This window comes from Zophobas morio, unplaced genomic scaffold (assembly GCF_036711695.1).
Source record: "Zophobas morio isolate AGI-343-1 ecotype UQ-CSIRO unplaced genomic scaffold, CSIRO_AGI_Zmor_V1 ptg000010l, whole genome shotgun sequence".
Taxonomy (NCBI): Eukaryota; Metazoa; Arthropoda; class Insecta; order Coleoptera; family Tenebrionidae; genus Zophobas; species Zophobas morio.
This window is the reverse complement of record NW_026972115.1, coordinates 4,129,866-4,156,368: the sequence shown is the minus strand read 5'-3', so window position 1 is coordinate 4,156,368 and position 26,503 is coordinate 4,129,866. Positions and strand designations below refer to the sequence as shown.

The 26,503-nt window shown below is 37.8% G+C and overlaps 6 protein-coding genes across 6 annotated transcripts in view; 1 reads left to right on the top strand and 5 right to left on the bottom strand.

Moving 5' to 3' along the window:
* Positions 1 to 293: 293 nt before the first annotated feature.
* Positions 294 to 1,618, bottom strand: LOC135126446 (melanization protease 1-like). The gene is made up of 5 exons (XM_064052493.1): positions 1,570 to 1,618; positions 1,151 to 1,522; positions 998 to 1,100; positions 758 to 951; positions 294 to 712 (listed from the first exon to the last, which is right to left on the bottom strand). Exons 1-5 carry the CDS (start codon positions 1,616 to 1,618, stop codon positions 294 to 296), a joined length of 1,137 nt encoding a protein of 378 aa, XP_063908563.1.
* A 373-nt stretch (positions 1,619 to 1,991) lies between these two features.
* On the bottom strand, positions 1,992 to 4,105 carry LOC135125990 (serine protease grass-like). The gene is made up of 6 exons (XM_064051773.1): positions 4,040 to 4,105; positions 3,336 to 3,737; positions 2,853 to 3,248; positions 2,710 to 2,803; positions 2,454 to 2,650; positions 1,992 to 2,404 (listed from the first exon to the last, which is right to left on the bottom strand). The coding sequence occupies exons 2-6, from the start codon at positions 3,379 to 3,381 to the stop codon at positions 1,992 to 1,994; spliced, it is 1,146 nt and encodes a 381-aa protein (XP_063907843.1). The 5' UTR covers positions 3,382 to 3,737; positions 4,040 to 4,105.
* A 648-nt stretch (positions 4,106 to 4,753) lies between these two features.
* On the bottom strand, positions 4,754 to 14,756 carry LOC135126445 (uncharacterized). The gene is made up of 10 exons (XM_064052492.1): positions 14,663 to 14,756; positions 14,291 to 14,611; positions 9,392 to 9,488; positions 9,149 to 9,336; positions 8,694 to 9,099; positions 8,401 to 8,543; positions 5,833 to 6,213; positions 5,604 to 5,697; positions 5,356 to 5,552; positions 4,754 to 5,309 (listed from the first exon to the last, which is right to left on the bottom strand). Exons 1-10 carry the CDS (start codon positions 14,730 to 14,732, stop codon positions 4,897 to 4,899), a joined length of 2,310 nt encoding a protein of 769 aa, XP_063908562.1. The 5' UTR covers positions 14,733 to 14,756; the 3' UTR covers positions 4,754 to 4,896.
* Positions 14,757 to 15,237: 481 nt separating this feature from the next.
* Positions 15,238 to 16,323, bottom strand: LOC135126444 (serine protease grass-like). Its single transcript, XM_064052491.1, has 5 exons — positions 16,131 to 16,323; positions 15,993 to 16,080; positions 15,754 to 15,941; positions 15,604 to 15,702; positions 15,238 to 15,551 (listed from the first exon to the last, which is right to left on the bottom strand). The coding sequence occupies exons 1-5, from the start codon at positions 16,321 to 16,323 to the stop codon at positions 15,238 to 15,240; spliced, it is 882 nt and encodes a 293-aa protein (XP_063908561.1).
* On the top strand, positions 16,322 to 17,519 carry LOC135126443 (uncharacterized). The gene is made up of 4 exons (XM_064052490.1): positions 16,322 to 16,395; positions 16,790 to 17,035; positions 17,091 to 17,155; positions 17,206 to 17,519. Exons 1-4 carry the CDS (start codon positions 16,322 to 16,324, stop codon positions 17,517 to 17,519), a joined length of 699 nt encoding a protein of 232 aa, XP_063908560.1.
* A 1,558-nt stretch (positions 17,520 to 19,077) lies between these two features.
* The window catches only part of LOC135126182 (protein Wnt-4-like), a 42,810-nt gene continuing 35,384 nt past the window's right edge, over positions 19,078 to 26,503 (bottom strand). The window contains exons 2-6 of the mRNA XM_064052036.1: positions 25,346 to 25,481; positions 25,173 to 25,293; positions 24,853 to 25,118; positions 19,951 to 20,213; positions 19,078 to 19,896 (exon numbers count right to left, since the gene is read on the bottom strand). Of these exons, the coding sequence (XP_063908106.1) occupies positions 19,695 to 19,896; positions 19,951 to 20,213; positions 24,853 to 25,118; positions 25,173 to 25,293; positions 25,346 to 25,481 (988 nt within the window). The 3' untranslated portion in view covers positions 19,078 to 19,694. The remainder of the gene's footprint in view (positions 19,897 to 19,950; positions 20,214 to 24,852; positions 25,119 to 25,172; positions 25,294 to 25,345; positions 25,482 to 26,503) is intronic.

Below are 26,503 nucleotides of genomic sequence, written 5' to 3'. Positions count from 1 at the left end.
GTGTTACTAAATTGAAGGAATCTGGTTAGTTGTTTTTAATGATGATTGTTTTTATTAATAGATTTTTAAGTGCTTTTTGAACTATAAATTATTGTCAATTGGAGACCAGTAGCGGATTGTGTAGTTTTATCAACTAATTTTACTGGTATAAGCCCATTTATCAATCTCACAGTTTTTATGGGTTCGAATGTTGTGCTCTCCAATTTGACTGATTGTGGTACTCACGTAACAAAACATTAGCATTCAGAGTTTATTTACGAGTATTTGTCAAGAGTAATACAAATAATGAAAGATCACGGTTGTAGCTGGTCCAGGATCCAGTCCAGATAGGAAGCCACTCTGGTATAGACCCCCGGAATGTCTACTTTTCCGCAGTCGCTCGGCCCGAAGGAAACTATTCCCTGCTGGATGTATCTAGGCTCCTCGTGAAGGAACTCCAAGGAGTGCAAAGGGCTTCCGCTATCCCCGTTACACGAATCGGCGGCCTTCGGGCCCCCTTGCCCACCAGCACACAGCTGGGTGTCCTGTATCTTGTTACGAGTGTGTTTTTCTTGGCATTCTTTTCGAGGAGAAACTTCAAGTTCTGCCTTAAGGAGAACAGGACTTGCTGCACCTTTTTCGGTCTTCCCCCAGCCAGTCACAACCACTCTTCTGTTGGTGTAATTGAAGTTACCGGTGTTACCCAGGGGCAGACACACAGGTTGTGTGTTTTCTAAAACAGGGGGTTAAATGGTACTCGAAATAGTGGATTTGGTACCTTGCTCTAGATCGATTTTGGAAACTCGAATGAGTGCTATATCGTTGAGGATGGACTTGCTGTCGAATCTCGCATGAGGGATAACTTTTTCAATTGCTAGGTCTTGCACCGGAGGAGAACATATTTCTTCTCCGTTATCCGTTTGGCAGTCTGTCGTAGTACGAAGGTCGTACTCTCCAACACGGACTCCAATTCTGGTTTCAAAATTGATAAAGTGTAATTTTAAAGTGGGGTACTTACAGTTTGAGTCCCGCTCTTTCGACATTGACGACGCAGTGGGCTGCCGTGAGTATGTAGTTTTCGTTGATGATGCTACCACCACAGCGAAAATCTGGTCCCCTTTCTACAACACACAATTTATAAACTCGGTTTCACAACAATGTCAGTGCGTACTGGTCTGGTACGACAAAAGTGCCATCCATGGGAACTCAAACAAAACCGTTTCGTTACCATTCACTACCTTGTTGACGAAGGTGTCCAAATGACCACAGCTCTTCGGTAAGAGATTGATGTTCCTGTGGTTGGAGACGTCAGGGAATTGGAAGCCCTCGGAACCTCCTCCAGACTGATCAATGATGGGTTTTAATGGACAACATACTTTGGCTTTGTTTCCGGACACACCACATTGGTACGCTTTTATTTTTTCGCGGATCGCTGGTGAGAAGGGTTTTGGAAGTTTGGAAACAAAGTCAGACAAGGTTTTGCATGATTGAACCACTATGCAGAAACCTGGTTGTTTGTCTGGGGTTTGACAGCCATTGGATTCTAAAATTTTAACAAACTAGAGGAGTACTAGTGGAGTAGGTACTTACGTGCGTGAGCTGTGCAAACAAAGAGTAAAAGTAGCAACGTGGTCAACATTGTTGAGTCCTGTGTGTTACTAAATTCAAGAAATGTAGTAAGTTGTTTTTAAAGAGTTTTGTGTTTCTTGGAATATTAACGTTTAATAGTTTTTTAAGCGAAAAATTATCAGTGAGAGCCCAGGGTCGGATTGTGTGGTTTTATCAAGCGCTGTGTTTTGTCTGAAGCATTATCAATATCCCACGTATATCCAGGTAATTGTTCTAAGTCTAGAAGTCATTAGTGATTAATTTTTTCCAAGTTTTCCAACAACATAACGATCTCTTTCGTAATTTAATTTCAAGAGGATTTGATTTAAAAAACTCACAGGCCACTTTTTAAAATTTAATAAAAAATAAATAGTGTCAGTACAAAACAAAATCATAATAGTCAATCACGGTTCTATATTATCCAAAATCCAGTCCATAAAAGCCGCTACCCTGGTGTACACCCCCGGAATCGGAACCTCTCCGCACCTTATGGGTCCAAACGAAACTATTCCCTGTTGGACGAGCCTGGTGTCCCCATTTATGCGTCCCTGGGCATGAAGAGGACCCCCGCTGTCGCCTCCACACGAATCCTTCTTATTCCTTCCACCAGCACACAGCTGCCGATTATCCACTCTAGCGGTTTTCGCGTACGCGTCTTCGCATTCCTTCAAGGGAACAACGGGAAGAGCGACCTTCAGGAGCTCGGGACTCGGGGTTCCTCTTTCGGTTATCCCCCACCCGGCGACGAAGACGTTGCGGTTGGTGAAGTTGTAATCCCTGGACTCGGCTAGGGGAAGGCACACGGGTCTGCTGTTTTCTAAAAAAATCTTGATTGGTACACGAACAACAGGAATACTTGTACGAACCTTGCGACAAGTCGATGGGTGACACCCGTATAAGCCCGATGTCGTTGCTCAAGTACCTGGAACTGAACTCCGGGTGCGTGATAACGGCTTCAACCCCCAGATCTTGGTACGGGGGTGCGCAAATTTCCCCGTTCCATTTGTCAAACTCGCAGTCCTTCTGAGTACGAATGTTGTGTTCTCCAACTCGGACTCCAATTCTGTTTCAACAATTTAATAATAATAATAATAGTAATAATAGCGGTGTTGTGGTACTCACAGTGGGGTCTTCAAGTTTGCTAAGCAATGAGCCGCTGTTAGAATATACTTTTGGTTGATAATAGTGCCTCCACACTTAAATTGTGGCCCATTTCCTAAAAGTCACACTCGGTAATAGTCAAAATAGAAACCAAATTTACAAACGAGTCCGATATGATAACAGCGCCATCCACGGGAACTCAAAAAGTCCAGTTTTTTCTCCATTGACGATTTTGTTATCGGCGTCGAAGTGCCCGCAGTTCTTTGGTAGAAGGCGAAAATTCCTGTGGGTCGAAACGTCGGGGAATACAATACTGTCTTCCAATTTTTCGTTGTCTATAATTATAAGACCTGAAGGGCAGCAGATTTTTGGTTTTCCTCTATCAGTTCCACACCGGTACGATTTCAGGTGTTTTTCGGTTTCAGGCGGAATCGGTTGACGTACTTTATCCAGAAAATCCAGCATCGGTTGACAGTTGTATATTTGCAGACACGATCCCGGTTTTTGGTCGGGAGTTGTGCAACCGTTGGTGTTGGGAGGGTTCCAAATAACGTCCCATTCTAGATTGGACGAGTTTATTTAAAAGTTAGAAGCGAGGTGCTAATTGTGTTAACAATAACCCGATTATTAGGTATTTGTTTACTTACGTGCCCGCACTGGAGCAAAAAAGTACAGAAGAAGAAGCCACGACATTGAAAAAGTCCACGTGAAACTAACTCTCTTCGGACTAATCTTCCATTTAAGTAATATTTAATGAAAGCGATAATCCTGAGTTTGGGTTTAGATATTTAACGAGTTTTAAAATGTGTCACAATAATGACTTCGAATTAGTCTATCTGGGTGAACAGAGACGTACTAGCGCTTTGTTAAGTGGAAAAGTTCTTAAATCCCCACACAGTGCATGGTGTGTATGCACAATAAGAGAAACAGCTCTTTTTGGTGGTCATCAGTCTGATATGGAGGGTGTGTTCTATAGCTTTAAAGGAGGTAATTATGCGTCACAGGTCGTTACTCTACTGGGAATTACCTCGCCATTTTGCCCCACCTTACTAGAAACCGTTAACAAGGTTACAAGGTCTCAACATGGGGATTCCTGCAAGAAAATCTTCCAAGTGGGAAGATTCATTAGAATTTAGAGAAGTATAGGTGGGTTTATGAAGTAAATGGAAAGCAAACACCAAGATAAGTGGAGTTACCTAACATACTAGTTTTAGTTATCAAGATTAAATATTATTAGAAGTATGATTAGTAGTTAATCATAATTTACTATTCGTTTATGCCTCCCCAAAAAATGATGGCGTCATCTTAAAATTTTGCCGAATAAATAAAAAATATTTATAAAATAACATACTCCTTCATGGTGATTTATGAATCCGTGTTGAGTTTTTACCCGAGGCATGCAGATTTTTGAAAAAATATACCAGTGCTGTTTTGACAATCTCGGTGTATAACTGGTTGCATAACATCTATTGTTTCTAGTTTATGTAAATCCATTTCTCAAGATTTACACAGTTTAAAAACGACTTCAAGGGCAGAATTTAACCAGAATTTTTCTGCATATTCACTCTCCTTTGTACCTTTCATCACTAAAATTTTTTACAAGTTTTATATTCCAATATCTTCATAATGATTTTTATTAGTTTTAAAGACTATTTTAATATTATCCATTTTGTCACAGAACAACGTATATATTCAGAAGTGCGTAACGTTTGACGATCGCTGGAACATTCGTTTTTTGTGGATGCTTATTATCATTGTTTGACCATGAAACCGAGTCACCATGACCCCGGGATTTTATATCACAAATTTAATAATTTTATATGTACAATAAAGAACCAAAAATTGGGTAGTTTTAAGTGCTTAAATCAATCCTTATATTCGTTTTGAAAAAACTATAAAGTCAGTTTTAAAAATTCAAAAAACCCTCTATTATTGTTAACGAAATTATAAAAAACTGGGTACTTATTTATTATTAATCACTGAAATTAGCAACGTAACCGGCAATCATATTTTGATAATTAACTATTATTATCCATCCCGACATTATTACAAAAAAACACACCCATTAATAAAAAAATCTATTTCTCGGTGTACAAAACACATATAAATAAGCACAACATAACCTAACTTAAATTATTTTCCATCTTCACTTAGCAAAATCGCGTCATCTATCGGCAGTCTAGTCATTGTAAGTACAGTCTTCACCTCTCACGCCCTCATATTGTCCAAAATCCAGTCCATGTAATACGCCACCCTCGTGTACACCCCCGGCAGCCCCTCCCTCCCGCAGTCCCTAGGTCCGAAGGACACTACCCCCTGCTGGACCAAGCGAACGTTGCGGAAAATGTTAGCCGGTGCTTGGAGCGGGCCTCCACTGTCCCCCGCACACGAATCACTCCTAGTTTTGCCCCCAGCGCACAACTGCCGGTGATTAATAGTGGTAACGTTCTTGTAAATATTGCTGCACTCCTCGTTACTCATGGTGGGAATCTGGACCTTGAGGAGCTCGGGACTGGGGCGCCCCTTCTCCGTGACCCCCCAGCCGGTGACCACGCAGTTGCGGTTGGTGAAGTTGTAAGTCCGGGCTTTTTCTAGAGGTAAACAGATGGGCTTGATGTTATCTGGAATTGAAATTTTAGTTTGGTTCAAAATTTGGATTTGGGGTACCTTGGGAGAAGTCCATTTGGCTGACTCGGAGTAAACCGATGTCGTTGGTGTAGAGTTTGGTGTTGTAGTCCGGGTGCGGGATGATGTCTTCGATGGCGAGGTCCTGGTGAGGAGGAGAGCAAGTGCGGACTCCCTCTCTGGAGACTTCGCAGTCGACTGGGGTTTGGATGTTGTGTTCTCCGACGCGGACACCTATTCTGGAAACCGACGAAGGTACAAAATGGGTTGGTGGGGGTCGTGGTACTTACAGTGGGTTCTTCAGGTTGGTGATGCAGTGGGCGGCGGTGAGGATGTACCTTTCGTTGATTATTGAGGCGCCGCAGCGGAAGTCCGGACCACGATCTGCAACAATTACATGATTAAAGAAAATCGGAAAAGAGAAAACTGAGGTGTCCCAATTTTCTAACAATAGGTGAAAACCCGATGATTGTCGAATAATAAGCATTTAAAGACGTCATCGGGTCTGAAGACACTCACTGGTCCTATACGACAGCAGCGCCATCCACGGAAACTCGAACAACACCGTCTTATTCCCGTGAATGATCTTATCCCCGGTGTCCATGTCGCCGCACTCCCGCGGGATCAGCCCCAGGTTCCTGTGATTCGAAACGTCCGGCGGCAGTGCCGCCTCTGCCGTGTTCACCCCCTCCACGATGATGGGCTTGGACGGGCAGCACACCTTGGGGTTCTTGCCGCTAAACCCGCACTGGTACGCCTTCAGGAGTTGGATGATTTTCGGGGGGATGGGCTGCGACACCGCGTCCAGCACGTCCATCATGGGCTTGCAGTCGCTGACCACGATGCAGTCGCCCAATTCCCGGTCGGGCGTCCTGCAGAACTCCTCTGCGGGCACCCATTCTGGAAAAACAACGTCGATGTTGTTGTCGTTTGCATTAACTAAAAATAAGTTCGAGTGTTGGAAAGACAGGTTTGGTAATGACGGTGATGGTGCGTAGATGATGGTGTGGTACTGGTTTGATGCGACCTCTTTTTTGTGTGAGAGTTATTAGTGATGATAATTGTGGGTGACCCCGAATTCTGGTTATGGCAAAGGGGAAATATGAGTGAGATTCGTTAGAGATGGTGTTCGGTTTGACGTTTACGCTGTGTATGTAGACATTCTTGGTGATGAATGACGTATGGTAATTAGATTCTGATGTAATAGGAATAAATAATTTCAAACGAGAATTGAATATATAATAAATTAGTTAAAAAGAGACGAGGTATATTTAGATCAGTCGCGTAAAGAATGAAGGGTAAAAGACCGAATATGGAGCCTGAGGCACTCCACTCCCAATAACAACTTTTAGAGAAGATAAATAAATAAATAATCCTTAAATCTATCAAGGACATTCCGTCTTTAGTGATGAATTTTGACACTGAAGTACCTACTTACAAACTTTATTAGTACTTAATTCAGCAAACATTTTTTGAAATCGATGAATATGTAAATTTTATTACGTGTTTTACCCCTCAAAAGCAGATAATTATGAACCAAAAGTTAAATTCAGGAAATGTTTTGCAGGTAAAACAAAAAAAAAAGAACTTAAAGACTACACGTCGTGTGAAACGTTTTATGTTAATTTCAATATACAAAATTTTATTTTTGTACTTATAAATATTAATGTTTTTTTTTCAATTTGTTACACCTGTTTACATATGGCTAGAAAACGAAAAATGAAAAACGGTTTCAAAGAACTGAAGATAAATTAAACATGAATGAAACTGGAACAGTAAACAAACAGAAAACAGCTGAATAGTTCACGAATTATCAACAAAAAAGAAAACCTTGTCCAAGCAGAAGAACATTGACTTACAATTTTATCACACTTTCTCGTACCCATTTCTTTTAAAAACACCCCCACTCTTCTTGTCTGGGTTTTACCACGACACGTGCTTTCAAAACCGTGATAACAATTATTTCGTAATTATAAATGTCGCTGAGATATTGTTATAATAATAAATCGATCCGATTTATTTTGGAGAAACGTAATTACAGTTCGACTACGAAAAGAATTCACACACGAAAATTGTAAAATGACTCAAGCCTTGAACTTTTGTTTTAAGTAAAATAATAATAGCGCAATCTTCCTCCTTATGTACGTCATTCGTGGCAGCTGGTGTAGAATACGGAATTTGGCGTCTGAGGAATCCAATAATTACGCATAAAATTTCGTTATCAGTCGATCCAAAATGTTGAAAATTTCTAAAATACTGTGACACTTTGTATGAAGTGTTTATTAATAGCAAATTCTTCAGCCGGATCGTACTGTACTAAGAGTAATTGTATTTCCCAAGGGGTTAATGGAATAATAACGTATGATTTATTTACAGCACCATAACATAACGTAATCGCTATGTAATTTATACTTAAATTGCTTCCCCGATACAGACTGAAGGCTGATCCGTCTGACCGAATTTTTATTGTTAAAAAAAAATAATAATTTGACACACGAAACGAATAAAAGGTCACTAATTTGTAAAAAAATCACACCAAAATTAAATGTTTTTTTTAAGTTTTGCGTAATTTTTCTTTAAAAAAAAGTAAGTACACACTTGAATACGCGACTTCTCGAGAATCCACTTTACTAGATTATAAACAATACTTCAGTTATTTAACAGATCTGTAAAAAGCAGAAAAACCGCATTCTTCACACTAAAACAATAATAACGATGAACACACGGGCACCTCAAAAAAAAAAGAAAATTTATCAGACAGTAGCAATCTCCGAAGAATGAACCCGAGAAACTGGTTCAGATCCTAATCTCCACAAGAAATAATCATGAACTGTAAAACCAACCTCACAACAAAAATTATCACGAAAATGAAACCTTGAACTACAGAGTTACCTGCGAACAATTCGACTTTTCTTAATCGCAAGTAATTTCACAAGCGGAACTGGATTTCCCAGTTATCGTACCGGTACTAACTTAAACATACTAAAGCACCACTAAAACTAATAAACACTTGAGTTACTTTTTGTTTTAGAGCGAACCCAAAAATCGTGGTACCACCACCAGGCAAAAACGGCCTTAGCAACTTACGCGCAGCCACAAGCCAGGCACAAACAACCACGAAAACGCCGAACCTCAAACTCAGTCTGCAGCCCATTTCGAGCGAGTACTTGCGAACCACTGATTGGAAACCGTCCTTGTAGTCTTTTAAATGTTGCAGTCTCTCAACGTCACTGCTTAACATTAGCAAAACGGTAGCGGTACTCATTCAGGAATCTCAAACCCTCATGTGTGGTTTTAAAGGTGAATAAAACTACAACATGAATGAACACGAATTTTTTTTGTATAGTAATAAGATTGCGCAATTAGGTTTTCCCGGTTACTCTAGGTTGTCTAAGATCCACTCCATGTATTTCTGGACGTTGGTGTAGATTCCTGGTCGCCTACTCAGACCGCACTTCGACGGCCCGAAGGACACTATCCCGTACTGGACGTACCGTGGCGTACCGTCGATGGAATCGACGCGTTTGAGGGGGCCTCCGCTGTCCCCGGCGCACGAGTCTTTGCCATGGTCGGCCCCTGCGCAAATCTGTTTCCGGGAGATGGGTTTGAGACCGCGGTACAAGCGGCGGCACGTGGGGGTGGGTACCACCGGGACGGAAACCTTGCGAAGGGTGGCAGTCGTATTACCGTCTTCGGTGGTTCCCCATCCTGCCACTGTCAACTCCCGTCCAACCAGATCCACATCTAGAAGTTCACCGACTGGGAGACAAATAGGGCTGACGTTGTCTACAATAGTACGACTTTATCCAGACGCTTTGTACCACCAAGTACCTACCACTAAAACTCGCTGGTGTCGCTAGTCTGACTAAAGCTATATCATTAATAAAACTCGATGGGTCGTAAAATGGATGAATGATGGTTTTGTCAGTTAATAAATCTTGCACAGGAGGTTGGCAATGTTGGCCATTCGGGTCACAATCTCGCTCTGTGTTTATGTTGTATTCGCCCAAACGGGCTCCTAAGCTTGAAAAAATGGTACCGTTGGACATGTTTAGACTTGTTGGGAATGATTGCTTACATTGTTTGGTTGTCGATGCAGTGTGCAGCTGTCAGGACGTATTGGTCGGTGATTAATGTTCCGCCACATTTGAAGTCCTGTTGGGTCGTGGAATTTCCTAAAAAAATTTTATAAGCGTGACTTTTGACAGTCGGATTTAGAACGACGTAAACACGTTTTTACGTGTTATAATGCGGAAATTACATTATTGTAATCTGGTGAATATTTATTAAGAAATGTTTCGAAGAACGACCGAGAAAACTCGTTTGAATATCGGTGAACCCGCTGGCTGAAGATGATTTGCTTCCTTGGAAAGTAGTTGCGCAACAAAATGAAAGATTTTCAGCAAAATTGCATTAATTCGATTTTCAATACGAAAAGCTAAGTTTAATGGCATCTCACAAAGAATAAAAAATGGCCTCAAAAAGTATTATATTTAATGTTAAAAACTTCATTGGTTTATGTTGTGTTATAATACACGAATTTTAAACAAGAAATTAAGCATTTATTTTTCTTATTCTATTTTTTTTTGCAATTCAGGATTTGTATTTTTTTTGAACAGTCACTTAAAACATTCTCTGTTCCACCTTTCGCTTTTAATCAGGTCAGTAAAACAAATATTAGTAATATTAGTAAATGGGAAAATCCCACATTACATCAAAAATTAAATTATAGCCGACGTAATACATATATCTGAAGTATGTAGGTACATATAATTATAGGAGAAAAACCAATCTTTTCACAGCTCAGTTGTAATCGGAGCATTTTTTAAATATTTGAACCTGAACTACGTTTTCTGGATGTTTCAGAGCTTCTAGAACACGAAAAGTCGGTCTGCCGTTTCCGTTTGCCTATTTAATATAACCTTGAAGGGTAACGTCATCTCAAACATTTTTAAATGCGACTTCACAACAGCCCCGTAGCTACGGGGGGGCAAGAGGGGGCTGAGCCCCCCCTAGCAGTTGTGGTTGCCCCCCCTGGAAGACTCATACATTATAAATTTCAAATTAGTAATAAAATTTCAATATAATGCCGATTGCCGAAGCATATTAACTGGCCCCACCCGCCCCACCTTTATTTTCTTACATGGTATATTATTTGGCAGTATCACACTACCGTTGATCTGGACCGTATAAAAAAATGAACATGTCACATTTTATTCCATAGCCTACTATGTACTTGAGAAAAGTCAAAAATATTATATGGATTTTCTAAAAATTGAGCTTTTATTGAAATGGACAAAAAATCGACAAAAAATTCTGAGATGTAGATCTCGATGAGCTTGATCAAAAAACATAAGGTCTTGATGGTCCCAGACCAAGATTTTTCAAAAATTCGCTTCCAAAGTCGACATTTCAAACTTTCTCAAAAATTACATTTCTTTTGGCGGCTCTGGAAAAATTGTACGAATTTTCGAAAAAATAAAACCAAAAAAAAAAACATTTGGAGATCGAAATCAATAAAAAGATCCCTTCTGCTAGTTTTCGAAAATGCGTGGGAAAAGTCAAATTTTTTTTATAGATTTTCAAAAATTGAGCTTTTGTTGAAATTGGCTGAAAATCTACAAAAAATTTTGAGATGTAGATCTCGACGAGTTTAGTCAAAAAACATAAGGTCTTGCTGCTATTCGGTTTCCAAGTCGACTTTTTAAAATTTCTCAAAAATTATACTCCTATTTCTTTTGACGATTCTAGAAAAATTTTACAAATTTTCGATCAAATAAAACCAAAAACAACATCTGAAGATTGAAATAAATAAAAGAATGACTTTTGGTAATTTTTGGAAATGCTTAAGAAAAGTCAAAATTTATTTAGTTTTCAAAAATTGAGCTTTTGTTAGAGTTGACAAAAATTCTGAAATATAGATCTCGATGAGCTTAATCGAAAAACATGTTCATGCTCCCGGAGCAAAATTTACGAAATATTGGGTTTCTACCTAAAATTTCTAAAAAATCTCAAAAGTGATGACTTAAAAAAAAAGTTATTTCTTTATGCGATTGTGGAAAAATTCGACGAAATATCAAAAAAATAAAACCAAAAATAACATCTGTAGATCGAAATCAATAAAGAGATCCATTTTGCTAATTTTCGAAGATGCTTGGGAAAAGTCAAAAAATGTATATGGATTTTCAAAAATTGAGCTTTTGTTGAAATTAACAAAAAATCAACAAAAAATTCCGAGATGTAGATCTCGATGAGCTTAATCCAAAAACATAAGGTCTTTATGGTCCCAGACCAAGATTTTCGAAAAATTCGGTTTCAAAGTCGACATTTCAAAATTTCTCAAAAATTACATTTCTTTTGGCGGCTTTGGAAAATTTGTACAAATTTTCGAGAAAATAAAACCAAAAACAACATTTGGAGATCGAAATCGATAAAGAGATCCCTTTTGCTAATTTTCGAAAACGGTTGGGAAAAGTCAAAAACATTTTATAGATTTTCAAAAATTTAGCTTTTGTTGAAGTTGACTAAAAATCCACAAAAAAATCTGAAATGTTGATCTCGACGAGCTCAATCAAAAAATACAAGGTCTAGATGGTCCCAGATCAAGATTTTCGAAACATTCGGTTTCAAAGTTCAAAAATTACATTTCGTTTGGCGATTGCTGAAAAATTTTACGACTTTTCAACCAAATAAAACCAAAAACATCTGGAGATCGAAATCAATAAAGGAATCCCTTTTGGTAATCTCGAACGTACTTGAAAAAAGTCAAAAATTTGATACAGGTTCTCAAAAATTGCCATATTTCTTCCGTCGATTCTGGAAAAATTGTAAGAATTTTCAAAAAAATTGAGTCCAAAACGATTTTTGGAAATCGAGATGAACAAAGGAGTCTCTTTTGATAATGAAAATGCTTGGGAAAAGTCAAAAATTTTATATGGGTTTTCAAAAATTGAACTTTCGTAAAAGTTGACAAAAAATTCTGAAATATAGATTTGGACGAGCTTAAAAAAACATGACAGGTTCATGGTTCCGGATCAAAATTTTCGAAATACTCGGTTTCGAGCTCGAATTTTCAAAATTTCTCAAAAATTACCATATTTCTTTTGGCGATTCTGGAAAAATTGTACGAATTTTCGAAAAAATAACCAAAAACAACATCTGGAGATCGAAATCAATAAAGGAATCCCTTTTGGTAATCTCGAACGTGCTTGAAAAAAAGTCAAAAATTTGACACAGGTTCTCAAAAATTGCCATATTTCTCCCGTCGATTCTGGAAAAATTGTATGAATTTTCAAAAAAATTGAATCCAAAACGATTTTTGGAAATCGAGATGAACAAAGGAGTCTCTTTTGATAATTTTTGAAAATGCTTGGAAAAAGTCAAAAATTTTATATGGGTTTTCAAAAATCGAACTTTCGTAAAAGTTGACAAAAAATTCTGAAATACAGATTTGGACGAGCTTAAAAAAACATGACAGGTTCATGGTTTCGGATCAAAATTTTCGAAATACTCGGTTTCGAGCTCGATTTTTCAAAATTTGTCAAAAATTACCATATTTCTTTTGGCGATTGTGGAAAAATTGTACGCATTTTCGAAAAAACAACCAAAAACAACATCTGGAGATCGAAATCAATAAAGGAATCCCGTTTGGTAATCTCGAACGTGCTTGAAAAAAAGTCAAAAATTTGACACAGGTTCTCAAAAATTGCAATATTTCTCCCGTCGATTCTGGAAAAAATGTAAGAATTTTCAAAAAAATTGAATCCAAAACGATTTCTGGAAATCGAGATGAACAAAGGAATCTCTTTTGGTAATTTTCGAAAATGCTTGGGAAAAGCCAAAAATTTTATATGGGTTTTCAAAAATTGAACTTTCGTAAAAGTTGACAAAAATTTCTGAAATATAGATTTCGACGAGCTTAAAAAAACATGACAGGTTCAAGGTTCCGGATCAAAATTTTCGAAATACTCGGTTTCGAGCTGGAATTTTCAAAATTTCTCAAAAATTACCATATTTCTTTTGGCGATTGTGGAAAAATTGTACGAATTTTCGAAAAAATAATTAAAAACAACATCTGGAGATCGAAATCAATAAAGGAATCCCTTTTGGTAATCTCGAACGTGCTTGAAAAAAAGTCAAAAATTTGATACAGGTTCTCAAAAATTGCCATATTTCTCCCGTCGATTCTGGAAAAAATGTAAGAATTTTCAAAAAAATTGAATCCAAAACGATTTTTGGAAGAAATCGAGATGAACAAAGGAATTCTTTTGGTAATTTTCGAAAATGCTTGGGAAAAGTCAAAAATTTTATATGGGTTTCCAAAAATTGAGCTTTTGTTAAAGTTGACAAAAAATTCTGAAATACACATCTCGACGAGTTTAAAAAAACATGACGAGTTCATGGTTCCGTACCAAAATTTTCGAAATATTTGGTTTCGAAGTCGGATTTTTAAAATATGTACTAAACATGCAAAAAAATAAACTCAAACAAATTGGATTTTACCTATATGGCCACTACACAAATTTTTGGATGCAGTACAGCTGTTTGTGAATCTACATTCTCTGTTTTAACCAGCATTTTAACCAAGTACCGTACTAATTTTTTGGACAGGTTTTTACGAAAATTTAGCGTAAAAAATCGACGTTTCCAATTATTTTAATGTTCTTTCAAATATAAAAACTCAGAAAAAATAAAGCAGTTACCTGAGTGTATTATTAAAATATAAATATTTACATGAAGCCCCCTCTGTCGACAAACTTGCCCCCCCCTGAATAAGTTTTCTAGCTACGGGGCTGCTTCACAAAATTTTGTTAAGAAAATCGCACCACTTAATTTAATTAATTAGAACTTTAAGTGTAATTAAATGAATTACTCGCTTGACCTTCGTACAAATAAAACTGTAAACTTTACCTCGTAATATTTTCTTTAAGAATTAGTTGCAATGAGTTTTTTCAACACCACCTATTTTCCTATTTACCTGTTTTGTACGCTATCAAGGCCATCCAAGGAAATTCCCCCAGACTACAACTGACCCCTGCAGTAATCCTCAACCGACTAGAAACAACACCACACTTATCGAAAGGCAGAAGTCGAAAATTTTTGTGGCCGACTACGTCGTCGTTTTTTCTGATAATGCGGGAGCTGCTTGTAGTTGTCTCTGTCAGCATCGGGCAGCAAATTTTGGCTTCGTTGGCACCAAAACCGCAGTAGTTTTTCTGGAAAAAAAGCAAGTCGTTGGGGGATCGGCAGCGAGAGAGTTCCGTGCAGACGTAAGGGGGGCGACAGTAATAAATTAGTCCTAGAATTTTATAACTATAGTAATTGTAGAATGTAGTACTTTGGTACTTACGGTGGTGGTGGGCCGAAATCACGGAAATTGGAACAAACACTAAAAATAAGCAAGAATATTTTTGAATCATTTTGAAAAATCACACAGATGAGATAGCTAGTGGTTTGCGTGCGGTTGTAGAGTTAGTGAGGTTTCTATTTTTTTAATTATCGTCAGGAAGTTGCATCGAGTGCGTCACAAGGTGAAAAACTTGATGCACGTTGTGCATTTATTGGAGTAATTATGAACTATTAATATCATTGTTTATTTACCATGCGTTTCGACATTTCCTAGAGTAAGCATTTATTGTTACATAAGTTTATTTAACAATTATAACCTTATGTTATCGTATCATAACTTTTTTGTCAAACGACTTTCTTTTGTGTTTGCTTTTTCTGCTCGAGCTCTTAAAATTTAATTTCTTAAACAAAATCGAAAATGTGTGCAGGCAACCATTTAAACACGTGTTAAGTGTGTTGCATAACATCCTCGCAAAGGTAATCAACATTGCCAACTCAAAAATTTAATCATTATCAGCCGGTACTTAAAAAATATATTAAAAACTGCTATATACACAATTTGTAAGAATATTACAACTATGGTCCTATATTATCCAGTATCCACGACATGTACTCCTTAACGTTCGTATAAATCCCAGGCCAGTCTTCCAGGCCACACTGTTTCGGCCCATACGACACTATACCATCTTGAACGTACCGCTGCGACCCCCCTGTCGCAGCAATATATTGCAAAGGGCCTCCACTGTCTCCAGAACAAGAATCCTTCCCTTCGTGCCCACCAGCACAAATCTGTTTCTTCGGATGTAGAATCTGTTTCCCGTACGCCCTTCGACACGCACTTAGTCGAACCACTGGAACCGAAACTTTCTTCAAAATCATACTTTTATGACCTACAAAGTTCTTAGTTTTATTTATATTCTACAAACTGATTTAAGTACAAACCTGATTCGGTGGTACCCCACCCGGTTACCGTCAAATATTTTCCGAATAAGTTTGTTTTGAGTAGGTCGCCGGTTGGTAAACAGATAGGTTTTATATTAGCTAGAACAAAAAAATGAAGTTTTTTTTTGAAAATTTTGAGTTAAAAATTACCATTTTCGATATTTGCTGGAACTAGCAGTCGAACTAAAGCTATGTCGTTGATGTAAGTGGAAGGGTTATAATTTTTGTGGATTATTACTTTGTCTATTATTATGTCTTGGACTGGAGGTTCGCAGTTTTGATGGTCGTCACACTCGTGCTCTAGCGATATGTCGTACTCCCCCAGACGAACACCCAGCCTAAAGCACGAAGCATTATTTTAGTACTATTTGGTACTCACCACGACTTACACGGATTTATCATCTACGCAATGAGCCGCCGTTAAAATATAGTTTCTGGTGATGAGGCTCCCCCCGCACTTAAATTCGTTCTCGTCTTCTACAACAATCAAGTAGTTGTACTTTCTCAAGATTTGTAAAAGTACCGACCTGTTTTGTACGCGATTAAAGCCATCCAGGGAAACTCTCGAGGGCTAGCTGTGTCCCCGTTTGTAATTCTACCCCCATGAAGGACGAACCCACACGTTGTCAATGGTAACAAATGGAAATTCCGGTGGCTGCTGAGATCGTGGTTGTCTTCAGGACAACACACTTTGTAAGTTTGGTCCTGTTGTCCACACATGTTTGTTTTCACCTGGTGTAACACAGGCCGTGGTACTGGTTTTAACTTTGCGTGGCCTATTAAGTTCATAAAGTAAGGGCACTCGGTTATTAAGGTACATGTTCCTGTTCTGTGGGGCGGGCCACATGTCGGGTCTAAAAAATATCTATATTTTAATCTCTCCTATGAATATTCACTATAAAAGTACTACCTATTAGTATAGATCGTCCTATGAAAATCACACACAAAAACGAAGTCACAAATAGCAAAAACATCACAAGAAAGAGTTTCGTATATAATTTGGATTACTCTTCAGAAAAACTTTCGATAAAGGGTTTTTGGAGAATTGGTACTGTTTTCGTGTTCCCGTCGTATGACCCCCACCTGATACTGAGTGGGGATGGTCGTAAGAATTTATGATTTTAAAGTACACTTTAAAGACATCAATCACTTAGGACTATGGTAATAACGATTTTCAAACCATTAGGTCCACTATTAGGAAGAAAGGAGTTTCTAATGAAGCGGTGATAACCGGTCTTCCTGGAAAGACATTAGTTGGATTTGTTTGTCAGTACTATAAATGCTATCTCGCTTTGGATGTAGTTTGTAGTACATTCTTGCTTTCTGAAAGTCGTGTCATCATGATTTATCACAGAATTTTAGCTTTTATCGTCTGCATTTCACTATTTATAAATCAGTCACAAAGCAAAAGTTGTGATGAAGACGATACGTTGTAAGATTTCTTTTACTGGTATTTTATCAGATACTAATACTTTTTTTTATTTTAGAAAGAAGAGTGGATTCAGCGAGGACGCACATACAGTTGCTACTCCTAGTGCTACAATAACCAAAGGTAAGTATTTTTATCTCGCAATTTTTATCAGTGAACATACAAGTTTTTAGAACAACCAGAGAAGCAACCGTGTGATGTTGGGTTTCACTGTATCCCTGTCGTGCATTGTGGACCCCTGATGTATTTAGTGAATCTGCAAAGACCGGTACCAAAGGAGCTGCTGAGATTTCTGAGATCACAAATCTGTGCAACAAACGCGAAGTTTCCCAAAGTTTGTTGTAAAATGACCACCTCATCTAGTTTAAAGGAGTTCTCTACAGTTACAACAGCCATGGAGAGATTATCAGCAACAACAATGTCTCTAGAAGAAAAATCTGTCAGATTGAACAAATTTTTTAACCGATTTAATGACTTGATAATCTAACGTTTGTCTGTGTGAATAAGTGTTTATAAATAACGAATTTTAATAAATAAAAGAATATTTCTGTGGTTAATTCGGGTCAGATATTTACTTATTTTGTAAATAAAATTAAAATGATTTATTCAAACATATCGAATACTAAAGTGCTTGCATAGATTACCGAAATTACACATGTGTATTGGTGGTTGCCTATACAACTTGCAATTAAAAATTAAAAACAAATACAGTCAACCCACAGTTAAATAAACTCTGCCTCAGTTTTTAATCTGATAAATTCCGTTTAATAATGTTCTTTATTTTTTTTAATTGATTTGTTCGCCCCACCCCCGCCCCATCCCGTTTTACTTGTCTTGTTAATTTTCACCACTTTTAAAATCAAGTGGGTTCATATGTCACAAACAAGTGAATTTTATTTTGCGAAAAAATTGCATAATGGCTGCGCGTTTTCACGAATAATTGGGTTAAAAGTTGAAAAATTTCGAAAGTAATTACTCAAATTCGGCATAAAAGTGTTAAAATAGTGTTTTCCCACAATACTGACTAATAATAAGTGTCTAATTTTCCTATAAATTCGGTCACAGTGTAAGGTGTCCAGGGTGCTGAAAATGGTTACTGGGAGATATTCCAGGTTAGTAAAATTACTAGTGTTATGTTGGTTGCCAACCAGCGTGTTAATTTGAATTCAAGAAGAATTTTTTAATAATTATTAGGTTATAATTTTGCCCCCAGTTACCAATCGCTTGTTCAAGTTAGAAATCAAGTGTGTTAGTCATAGTAACGAATTTTCAGAAAATGGCCGCCTCACTTGACTAGATTTGGTACTGTTTTATTTTTTAAAGTTGGTAGCTGTGCAAAATGGGAACAAAAATGGTGGAGGCGCTTGAATTGGTACCGAAATTCACCCTGTAATAATTGTGATAATATTTTTGATAAATTGAAAAAATTATAACTGAGTTTTTGAAGATATTGCCAATCGATATCAAAATTATTAAAATTTTGAGAAAAAACTTTCATAAAGATCGTAAATACCTACCTCGATCTGTTAAATTAATCTCCATTGTCTACAAAAAATCGAGAGGTTGATATGATCAGTCAGCCAGGTTAAATGACCTTGAGGCGGACCTGCCTCGAAACCTTGCAGAACTTCTTCGTTCGAACAGAAAATCAGATAATAAAATACTCTCAGATTTTATTCATTTGACAGTCAGTAATATGCGTAGTTTATCTTTATTAATAAAAATTGTGGGAAAGACTGTGTGTTTGTGAACATATAGGGACGATAAAACTATTCAAAATTACACTTTGATATAATTTCATTCCCATTATCGTTGGCGTTAATCTTGTTTTAAATGAGGTTTAGAATAATACAATGAAGTATGCGTGTAAATGGGTTCCCAGAACCCAGATTTAAATCTCCAGTTGATTCGTTGTTTGAACGAAAAAAAATTGGTTGGGTGAGTAGCGAAATTTATTTTAGTTTATTTAAGCTTAGTACATATTTAGAAGTGATTTTTGGTTAAAAAACAACGTGAAGGGTTAAGGGGCAATATAAATTCACGTATGTACACAAAGAGTTTATTAATTTATTACGGTACGATTTTCTTTGTGAAGACAGTACAGAGAAGGAATTTGAGTGTCAATCGAATGGATTTATGGCACATTAAATACACTGGAAAAATAATTTTATCACCAGAGCAATTCATAGATGAGCTAGTTTTAATGTTTTGATTGAACACGACATAAATTACGTTTATAATTAAATTAACTATGTACAATGAACTTAGCTCTACTACAATTATTAAGTACCTAATAAATATATTAAAAATCTATGTACAGATCTATATAAATTTCAATACATTCCACATCATTAAATTATGTACTAGGTGCAAACACATAAATAAATATACAACGTGATGATACATTTACTGGATGAGAATGGTCGAAGCAGTCGTGAGTTTGAGATAATTGCAATAAATATCAAACGACTTTAGATCCTAAAGTTGTATAAAACGATGACGAGCTAAATCTAAACAGACAAATTTTGAAGAAACGAGTTATTACAATTATCTACAGTTGATACATGAGAAAACAATTCTGGTTATCTTGTTAATACGAGGACGTATTGAGTAAGTATATCGTAGTCTTCGGTATCTTCAGTCGATCGTCACAGTTCATAGTCTAGTTGCAGACGTGTTCCTCTTTCCTATACCTGCAAATCTCACAGACGACGTTGCAGCACCAGACGAAGTGGCACTTGCACTTCTCCTCCACTTCCCGCACGCGCGTCTGGTAGCCCCTGCCACAGCAGAGCAATCTGCAGCCGTCAATCCCTTGACTGGTGCGATTGCACACCCTGCCGTGGGTCCCCAAAATGTTCAATCTGAAACAAATAATGTCCGACAGTTCATATCGCGACCAAAAATATTTTCCTTACGTTTCATTCTTCTCGCAATAATCCGGAGATTCGTCAAGATAGACCAAGTCGGTCTTGTTGGGTTTCTTCAGGTCGGGACTTATAGCGCGGAGCTTTTTCCGGCGCCTTTCCACGAATTTCACGTGGGAAGCGCCTTCGTAGCGCTGGAAGAGAGCTTCACCTACTTGTCGGAAGGGCGGTAGGCGCTTCCAGCAGATTTGCATGCTGCACGAACCGGAAACTCCGTGACATTTGCAAGTACGTTGCATTCGGGATCTGACTCCCTGGAAAGAAAATTTTGTGTAAAATGTAGTAGTTCAGATCTTCTTCTCCCAGTGGCAATAAGTAGTAAGTATTATCCCAAAAATATGGGAATAATTAGGGTTTGTTGTGGAGTGAGGGCTACTACTAGATCTAAATGATGAACAGGAAATTAGCTTGCAAAAAATTTAATAATTATATAATTATACAAATTAAGCTTGAGACCTGCTCAAGGTCTAACTAGGAAATGAAAAAAACGAAACATGAAATACAAAAGTAAATTGAAGAGATTTAACAAGTGTTCTAGAACTAAAAAGGTAATTGGCGCCATCTATCAAGTATTAGAAATAAAAATGTAACCAGCGCCATCTATCGAGTATTCTAGAAATAAAGTGGTAATAGACACCGCATATCGAGGGTTCGACAAATATCCAGTAGAAAAATGTAGAGTTATTAAAAATTGAAAATATCTTTCGAAAAAGAAAAACCAAGTGTAAAGCACAGAAAGAGAGAAAACCGGACGTGAAGAGGAAGGCAACATGGAACGATTTAAAAAATATAGTTAGGAGGGAAGAAAGGAAAGAATCGGGTTGAAAGAAATATCCAAATTCTAATATGTGATTGGCAAAACTGAATTAGTCTTAGTTATACCAATGTTTGAAATTTGAGTGATTAATTTATTGTGTGCTTTATTTCTAAGGAAAATTTGTCTGCTTTTTTTTCATTTTGTCCAATATCTATCCTTTCTTTTCTTAGAGGATATGTTATTTGCCAAAATCAGTCTTATCCTACTAAGTACCCGTCCACTCGCCCTTCTTTTCTTTAGAGAGTAGGTCTTTTGCCAAAATCAGTCTTATCTTGGCAAATACTAGCCCCGTCCACTCGTTCTTTATTTTCTTAGCGGGTATGCCATTTGGCAAAATCAATAGCCCCTAAAAAAATAAAGGGCGGGTGGGCAGGGCTAGTATTTGCCAAATTATTGCCTGATTTTAGCAAATGACCTACTCTTTAAGAAAGTAAAGGGCGGATGGGCGGGGGTAGTACATAAGACTGATATTGCCAAATAACATACCCTCTCAGAAAATAAAGGGCGGGTGGGGGGGCGGCTAGTACTTGGCAACATAAGACTGACATTGCCAAATCACATACCCTCTCAGAAAATAGAGGGCGGGTGGGCGGGGCTAGTACTTGGCAACATAAGACTGATATTGGCAAATCACATACCCTCTCAGAAAATAGAGGGCGGGTGGGCGGGCCTAGTACTTGGCAACATAAGACTGATATTGGCAAATCACATACCCTCTCAGAAAATAGAGGGCGGGTGGGCGGGCCTAGTACTTGGCAACATAAGACTAATATTGCCAAATAACATACCCTCTCAGAAAATAAAGGGTGGGCGGGCGGGGCCAGTACTTGTTAAGATAAGGCTGAATTTGGAAAATGACACTCTAAGAGAATAGAGGATGGGTTAGCGAGGCTAGTACTTGCTAAAATAAAACTAGTTTTAATAAACGATAAGAAAATAAAGGGCGGTTGGGGGGGGGGGGGGGGGGGATAGTACTTGCTAAGATAGGACTGATTTTGGAAAATGATATACCGGTGGCTGGGCGGGGCTAATACTGCCTAAGATGTTACTAGTTTAATGTCAATGGTTTAATCTCCAACGTAAAGAAAGTGTTTCTTAAAGCTCATTTGAAGCTTTTCGGGAAGCCTTACCGGATTGTCCATTGCCTCCAGAACCTGTTATGACGAGATTCTTGTTCAGCCACTTTGTATTATATTTAATTTAATAATCCATCTTTCCATCACTTTAGAAGAAGGGTTATATTTGTCCCATTCTAAAGAAGGGACAGCAGAATCAGGTGACAAGTTATAGAGGTATTTCGATACTTGGCAAAGCTATTGACTTCATCTAGCCAGCATGGTTTTGTCCAGAAAAACTCGACCATTACAAATTTAGCTGTATTTTCCCAATATATATCGAAAGTAATTGATGGTAATGGACAATGTGAGGTGATATACACTGATTTAGAACAAGCTTACGATAAAATAGATCCTTGCTTATCACTGCAAAAGCTCTGTCATCGTAAGATGAAGATTGGAGTACGGAGCAGTTATTAGGTACCCCATCTACGCAATCCATCGCAAGGACCAACGCCCGAAATAGAGAAAATAGGGACAATGCATTTGTTTCTTACAAACAAAGAAGAAAGGTTAGAGAAAGTCTTAAAAGCAATGTTATAATCTAGTTTTTTGAAAATTTTGAAAAAAGGAGATAGAGGGCAAAACGGGGAATAGCCTGTGATTGGAAATTGATATGAATTGGAGAGTTGATGTTTATATAGAGTTTTATAGACGATTTTCATAATTAAGTAGGTGTAAGAGAAATTATTAATGGCAATTTGTTTAATGCTACCAATTCCACTCTCAAAGGCTTCATGACTTAGGGAAATGTGGAATAATCTAAGGAATAAAGAATTAAATGCTGTGAATTTATGGGACAAGGTTTCGGTAGTAGTGGTAGGTTTTCTCTAAATATTATAAGAAAATTAATGACTGATACAATCAGGCGCGGATACAGGATTTCGTTTAGGGGGGGGGGGCAATTTTTGTGCGATTTTACCTATCTCCCAGAAATTCGTTCTAAACAAAAAAATTTATAAACTTTTAGTTAGTATACTCTTTTTCACATAACATGGGTGACATTTGGTTGTTTCCGTTACACGTATAGTGTACAGTAGAACCTCGATAATCCGATTTAATTGGGAAAAAGGTGTGTTCGGATTAACGATTTGTTCGGATCAGCGATTTTCCCAAAAATCTGTAAGGGAATTGAATAACAACTTCATACACAGTTGAAAACAAACTTCAAGAAACAAACCTTAATTTTATTAAACAAAATTAAAGAATTCTTAAGCAACAATGCATAATAGATTCATTCTAAAAAAATATTACTCTGTGACCATAAACACACTATCTTTTTGGAATTAACACGTCGGGAACTATACCCTGAATTTTTTCAGAATTTTTAGATGAATTTTTCAAAAATGAAATTTTTCATTATGTATTACATACCACCATTATGCAAATTTCGACCCATTCTCGACGATTTTCGAAATTTAACTAAATACATTTTCTTTTCTAGATTTTGGGCATCAGAAGTCACTTCTGGCTTCATTTCTTCGATAACTTAAACCATTTTTCCAGATTCGTCCAGTTGAAATGTCGCAATTTTTTAAAATTTCAAAAAATTCAAATTTCACACGAATTTTCCGAAAATAATGCTCGGTTACCATTAACATACTATCTTTTTGGAATCAGCACGTCGGGATATACATATATCCCTGAATTTTTTCAAAATTTTTAGGATACTTTTTCAAAAATGAAATTTCCCTCATGCAAATTTCGACCCATTTTCGACGATTTTCGAAATTTAACTAACAACTTTTTCTTGTAGATTTCGGGCCTCATTTCTTCGATAACTTCAACCTTTTTTCCAGTCATTTTTGCAAGTAGGTGCGTTTTCAAGTTCAGGTCGGATTGCAGAGTTTTTGTTCGGATTAAAGAGATATTGACTTCAAATAGCCTCTGTTCGGATTACTGGATGTTCGAATAATCGTGAATTTGGATTATACAGTACAATACTGTATTTACAAAATGAAATGCGATTTCAAAATTTTGAAATTGGTCAAAATAAAGTACCTCGGTCGTTTGTCAGGGGGGGGAGGGCAATTGCACCCATTGTCCCCCCCCCCTGGATCCGCGCCTGGATACAATGCGTATGTCTAAAAATGGAATGCAATTATGATTTTCGATTTCGGATGTGAATTTTTATTAAAGGAACCATTGTTTAGAAAATTATTTACTGCAATTGCGTTTGTTGGCTTTTGACACCACCAGATTCTCATTTTGATTTTGACTTGCAAAGACTTGATCGGACTTCAACTTTCGAGTTATTACTATTAATGATTTTATAGTTATTTAGACGTTTAAGTGAGTTTTATAGGACAGAATTTATTTTCCGATATTCCGAATTACTAAAGGTTTGTACTTTGGGTAAGTGTATTCATTTTAATGTTTTTGTAAGCTAATTTCCTGTTCATCATTTAATTCCGATGATACCTAATTTTTAAAGAACAATTTTCGGAAAAAATTGCAGCTGCCTGTAACAACCGTTTTAACTGACATTAATTTTTTTATGGACATGAGAAATAATTTTCTTTATTAATCGCACTAAGGAAATGGGTCGCTAGATGTTGTGAAAATAACCGTAGGCTTATTAGCATAGTATTTTATGCTTGCACAATACTATGCATCATCGCAGGGTAATAATTCACACTATAAGGTGATTAAAATTACACGGCGGTTTAGATATTTCACACTTGTCTAATTTATATTTACAGATTACTTTATAAATATATTTTCTATTACAACATGCGATATTTATACACTAGAATAAAATTTATTTAGTGCTAAATGTCAAATGGCATATGTTATTTAAAGATAAATTTATAACACACCACGCATTAAATGTCGATATCTTTTAGATATTATTTAATTGTCTGTAATTATTTTTTGACCTATCACCTTATGCGTCCTTTTAGTATATGTGTTAAACATATTGAATAAGACATTTTTCCAGTTCTAAAAAGTTCCACTCACCCTTCTTCCTGCTTCATTATTATGAAGATTCATCAGGCCCGTGGCCGTGTTGACATCCTCTTTGGCATCCAAAAACTCCCTGCTGAACCTCTCCCCGTACCTTATGTCCTCCGAACACCCTCCCCATTTCCACTTCTGCGACTTCTTCTGCCTTATCCTCGTGTCGCAGGAACAGTCCGCCAGATCCCCCTTGGAACACGCTCGCGTCACCGCGAAAGCTACACTCGCCGCCGACACCGCCGATAAGTACGCCGCCTCCCTACTTCCTGCAACACTCCTTTACTTACAACACAACCAACTTTCCGCACTCGGAAACATACTAATTGTTACGACATTTCCGAACGTAACGTTCTTCTCGGGAAACGCCGTACAATTCCATCTACTATTCCTAAACTGATGTTGGCACTCGTCCATCGCCAACTTGGCGCCATTTCCGAGGACCTGGACAAGAGAAAATAAGACGAGGCGGAATTCGCGGACGGCCGGCACTTACAGGTAATATTCTGTCGTGTAAGGAACACAGTTGCTTTTGGCGCTCGACCAGGTACTCTAGTTTGCTGCAGCGCTCTTTATGGGCCGCCGGTGACAAGTCTACTGAATTGGTCATGGAAGTTGGCAATCCGAGCTGCCTGGAACCAAACAAAACGGAGAGTTAAGAACGTGTGGAGGTCATTAATCGACTATAACATGACGAGTGCCAAGAGGCAAACTTGATGAGACTTAAACGTATTGGGTGTTCCAGGTTTTGGTATGCGGTAAAAGCTAGTGTTGATGACAAGTTGTCAAGACAGTTTTGATAAAAGTACTTTTAAATAGACGTAAATTTTCCTTCGGTGATTTGTTTCCGTCATTATTAAAAATCGTTTAAAGACGACAAAGGCCCGGAACACGTGCTGCTGGTCAGTTACATCCCTACCGAGCAGGAAATGCAATCCGGCTCCACTTTATTACATTAGATTTCAATACATGATTTGTGGTGTCGTTCCTGCCCATTGTCCTGGGGGTTGCGGTCCGAATTATTTCCCGTACATTTTATAGCAGTCGTAAAAAGTAACGATTCAGACTGCGCGCTACGTACGCCACCCTCCGAATATGTCCGGCTTCTCTCCAGACTATTTATTCCAGACGCACAGACAAATGAATTTTGTCTAAACGATACGGATTTGCCAGGTTAAGGGTGTTACGGGATAACCTTGAAAATAAGGGGATCGCTGCGAGGTAATTGACAGGAGGGCGTGCGTGGAATTGATGGCAGGAGGGTGGCTTTATCGATACGCCACTGGATGGACTAATGGAATGCAGGTGCCGAAGTTGATTAATTCGTCGTGATGTGCGGACGTACACGAACCCTGAAAGACGCAAAAGAGTTATTATTTATGGGTGGCGGAGATGTTGTATCTGCCCACTTTGTTCCGAAGCAAAAAGCCCGAACAAGTCGGTTCCCTGTCTCTGCTCAGTTTCTTTTCTGAATTATTTCGTTTTTTAGGGTTCGCAGTTTATTTCTGACCTTCGGTTGACTCGTCGCTGCAGCTTTATGACGTTAGTGCCAAAACGGAATTTTACGCACTACTGTCGCTCGATGTTTTTTCTACGACCGGAAGAACACGCCGTCGTGTGATGTAAACATTATTAAGCAAGCAACATAAAAGGA

Coding starts and splice junctions, on each gene's coding strand:
- LOC135126446 (XM_064052493.1), bottom strand. CDS start 1,618: ATGTTGACCACGTTGCTACTTTTACTCTTTGTTTGCACAGCTCACGCA. Junction 1,523..1,569: donor TGTTTGCACAGCTCACGCAC/GTAAGTACCTAC, acceptor TTAAAATTTTAG/AATCCAATGGCTGTCAAACC. Junction 952..997: donor GAAAGAGCGGGACTCAAACT/GTAAGTACCCCA, acceptor TTTTGAAACCAG/AATTGGAGTCCGTGTTGGAG.
- LOC135125990 (XM_064051773.1), bottom strand. CDS start 3,381: ATGTCGTGGCTTCTTCTTCTGTACTTTTTTGCTCCAGTGCGGGCAC. Junction 3,249..3,335: donor TTTTGCTCCAGTGCGGGCAC/GTAAGTAAACAA, acceptor CGTCCAATCTAG/AATGGGACGTTATTTGGAAC. Junction 2,804..2,852: donor GCTGTTATCATATCGGACTC/GTTTGTAAATTT, acceptor TGTGACTTTTAG/GAAATGGGCCACAATTTAAG.
- LOC135126445 (XM_064052492.1), bottom strand. CDS start 14,732: ATGATTCAAAAATATTCTTGCTTATTTTTAGTGTTTGTTCCAATTTCC. Junction 14,612..14,662: donor GATTTCGGCCCACCACCACC/GTAAGTACCAAA, acceptor ATAAAATTCTAG/GACTAATTTATTACTGTCGC. Junction 9,489..14,290: donor CTTGATAGCGTACAAAACAG/GTAAATAGGAAA, acceptor AAATTTTTTTAG/GAAATTCCACGACCCAACAG.
- LOC135126443 (XM_064052490.1), top strand. CDS start 16,322: ATGTTTGTTTTCACCTGGTGTAACACAGGCCGTGGTACTGGTTTTAAC. Junction 17,036..17,090: donor TGTGATGAAGACGATACGTT/GTAAGATTTCTT, acceptor TTTTTATTTTAG/AAAGAAGAGTGGATTCAGCG. Junction 17,156..17,205: donor TAGTGCTACAATAACCAAAG/GTAAGTATTTTT, acceptor ACAAGTTTTTAG/AACAACCAGAGAAGCAACCG.
- LOC135126444 (XM_064052491.1), bottom strand. CDS start 16,323: ATGTGTGGACAACAGGACCAAACTTACAAAGTGTGTTGTCCTGAAGAC. Junction 16,081..16,130: donor TTTAATCGCGTACAAAACAG/GTCGGTACTTTT, acceptor TGATTGTTGTAG/AAGACGAGAACGAATTTAAG. Junction 15,552..15,603: donor GTGGGGTACCACCGAATCAG/GTTTGTACTTAA, acceptor AGAACTTTGTAG/GTCATAAAAGTATGATTTTG.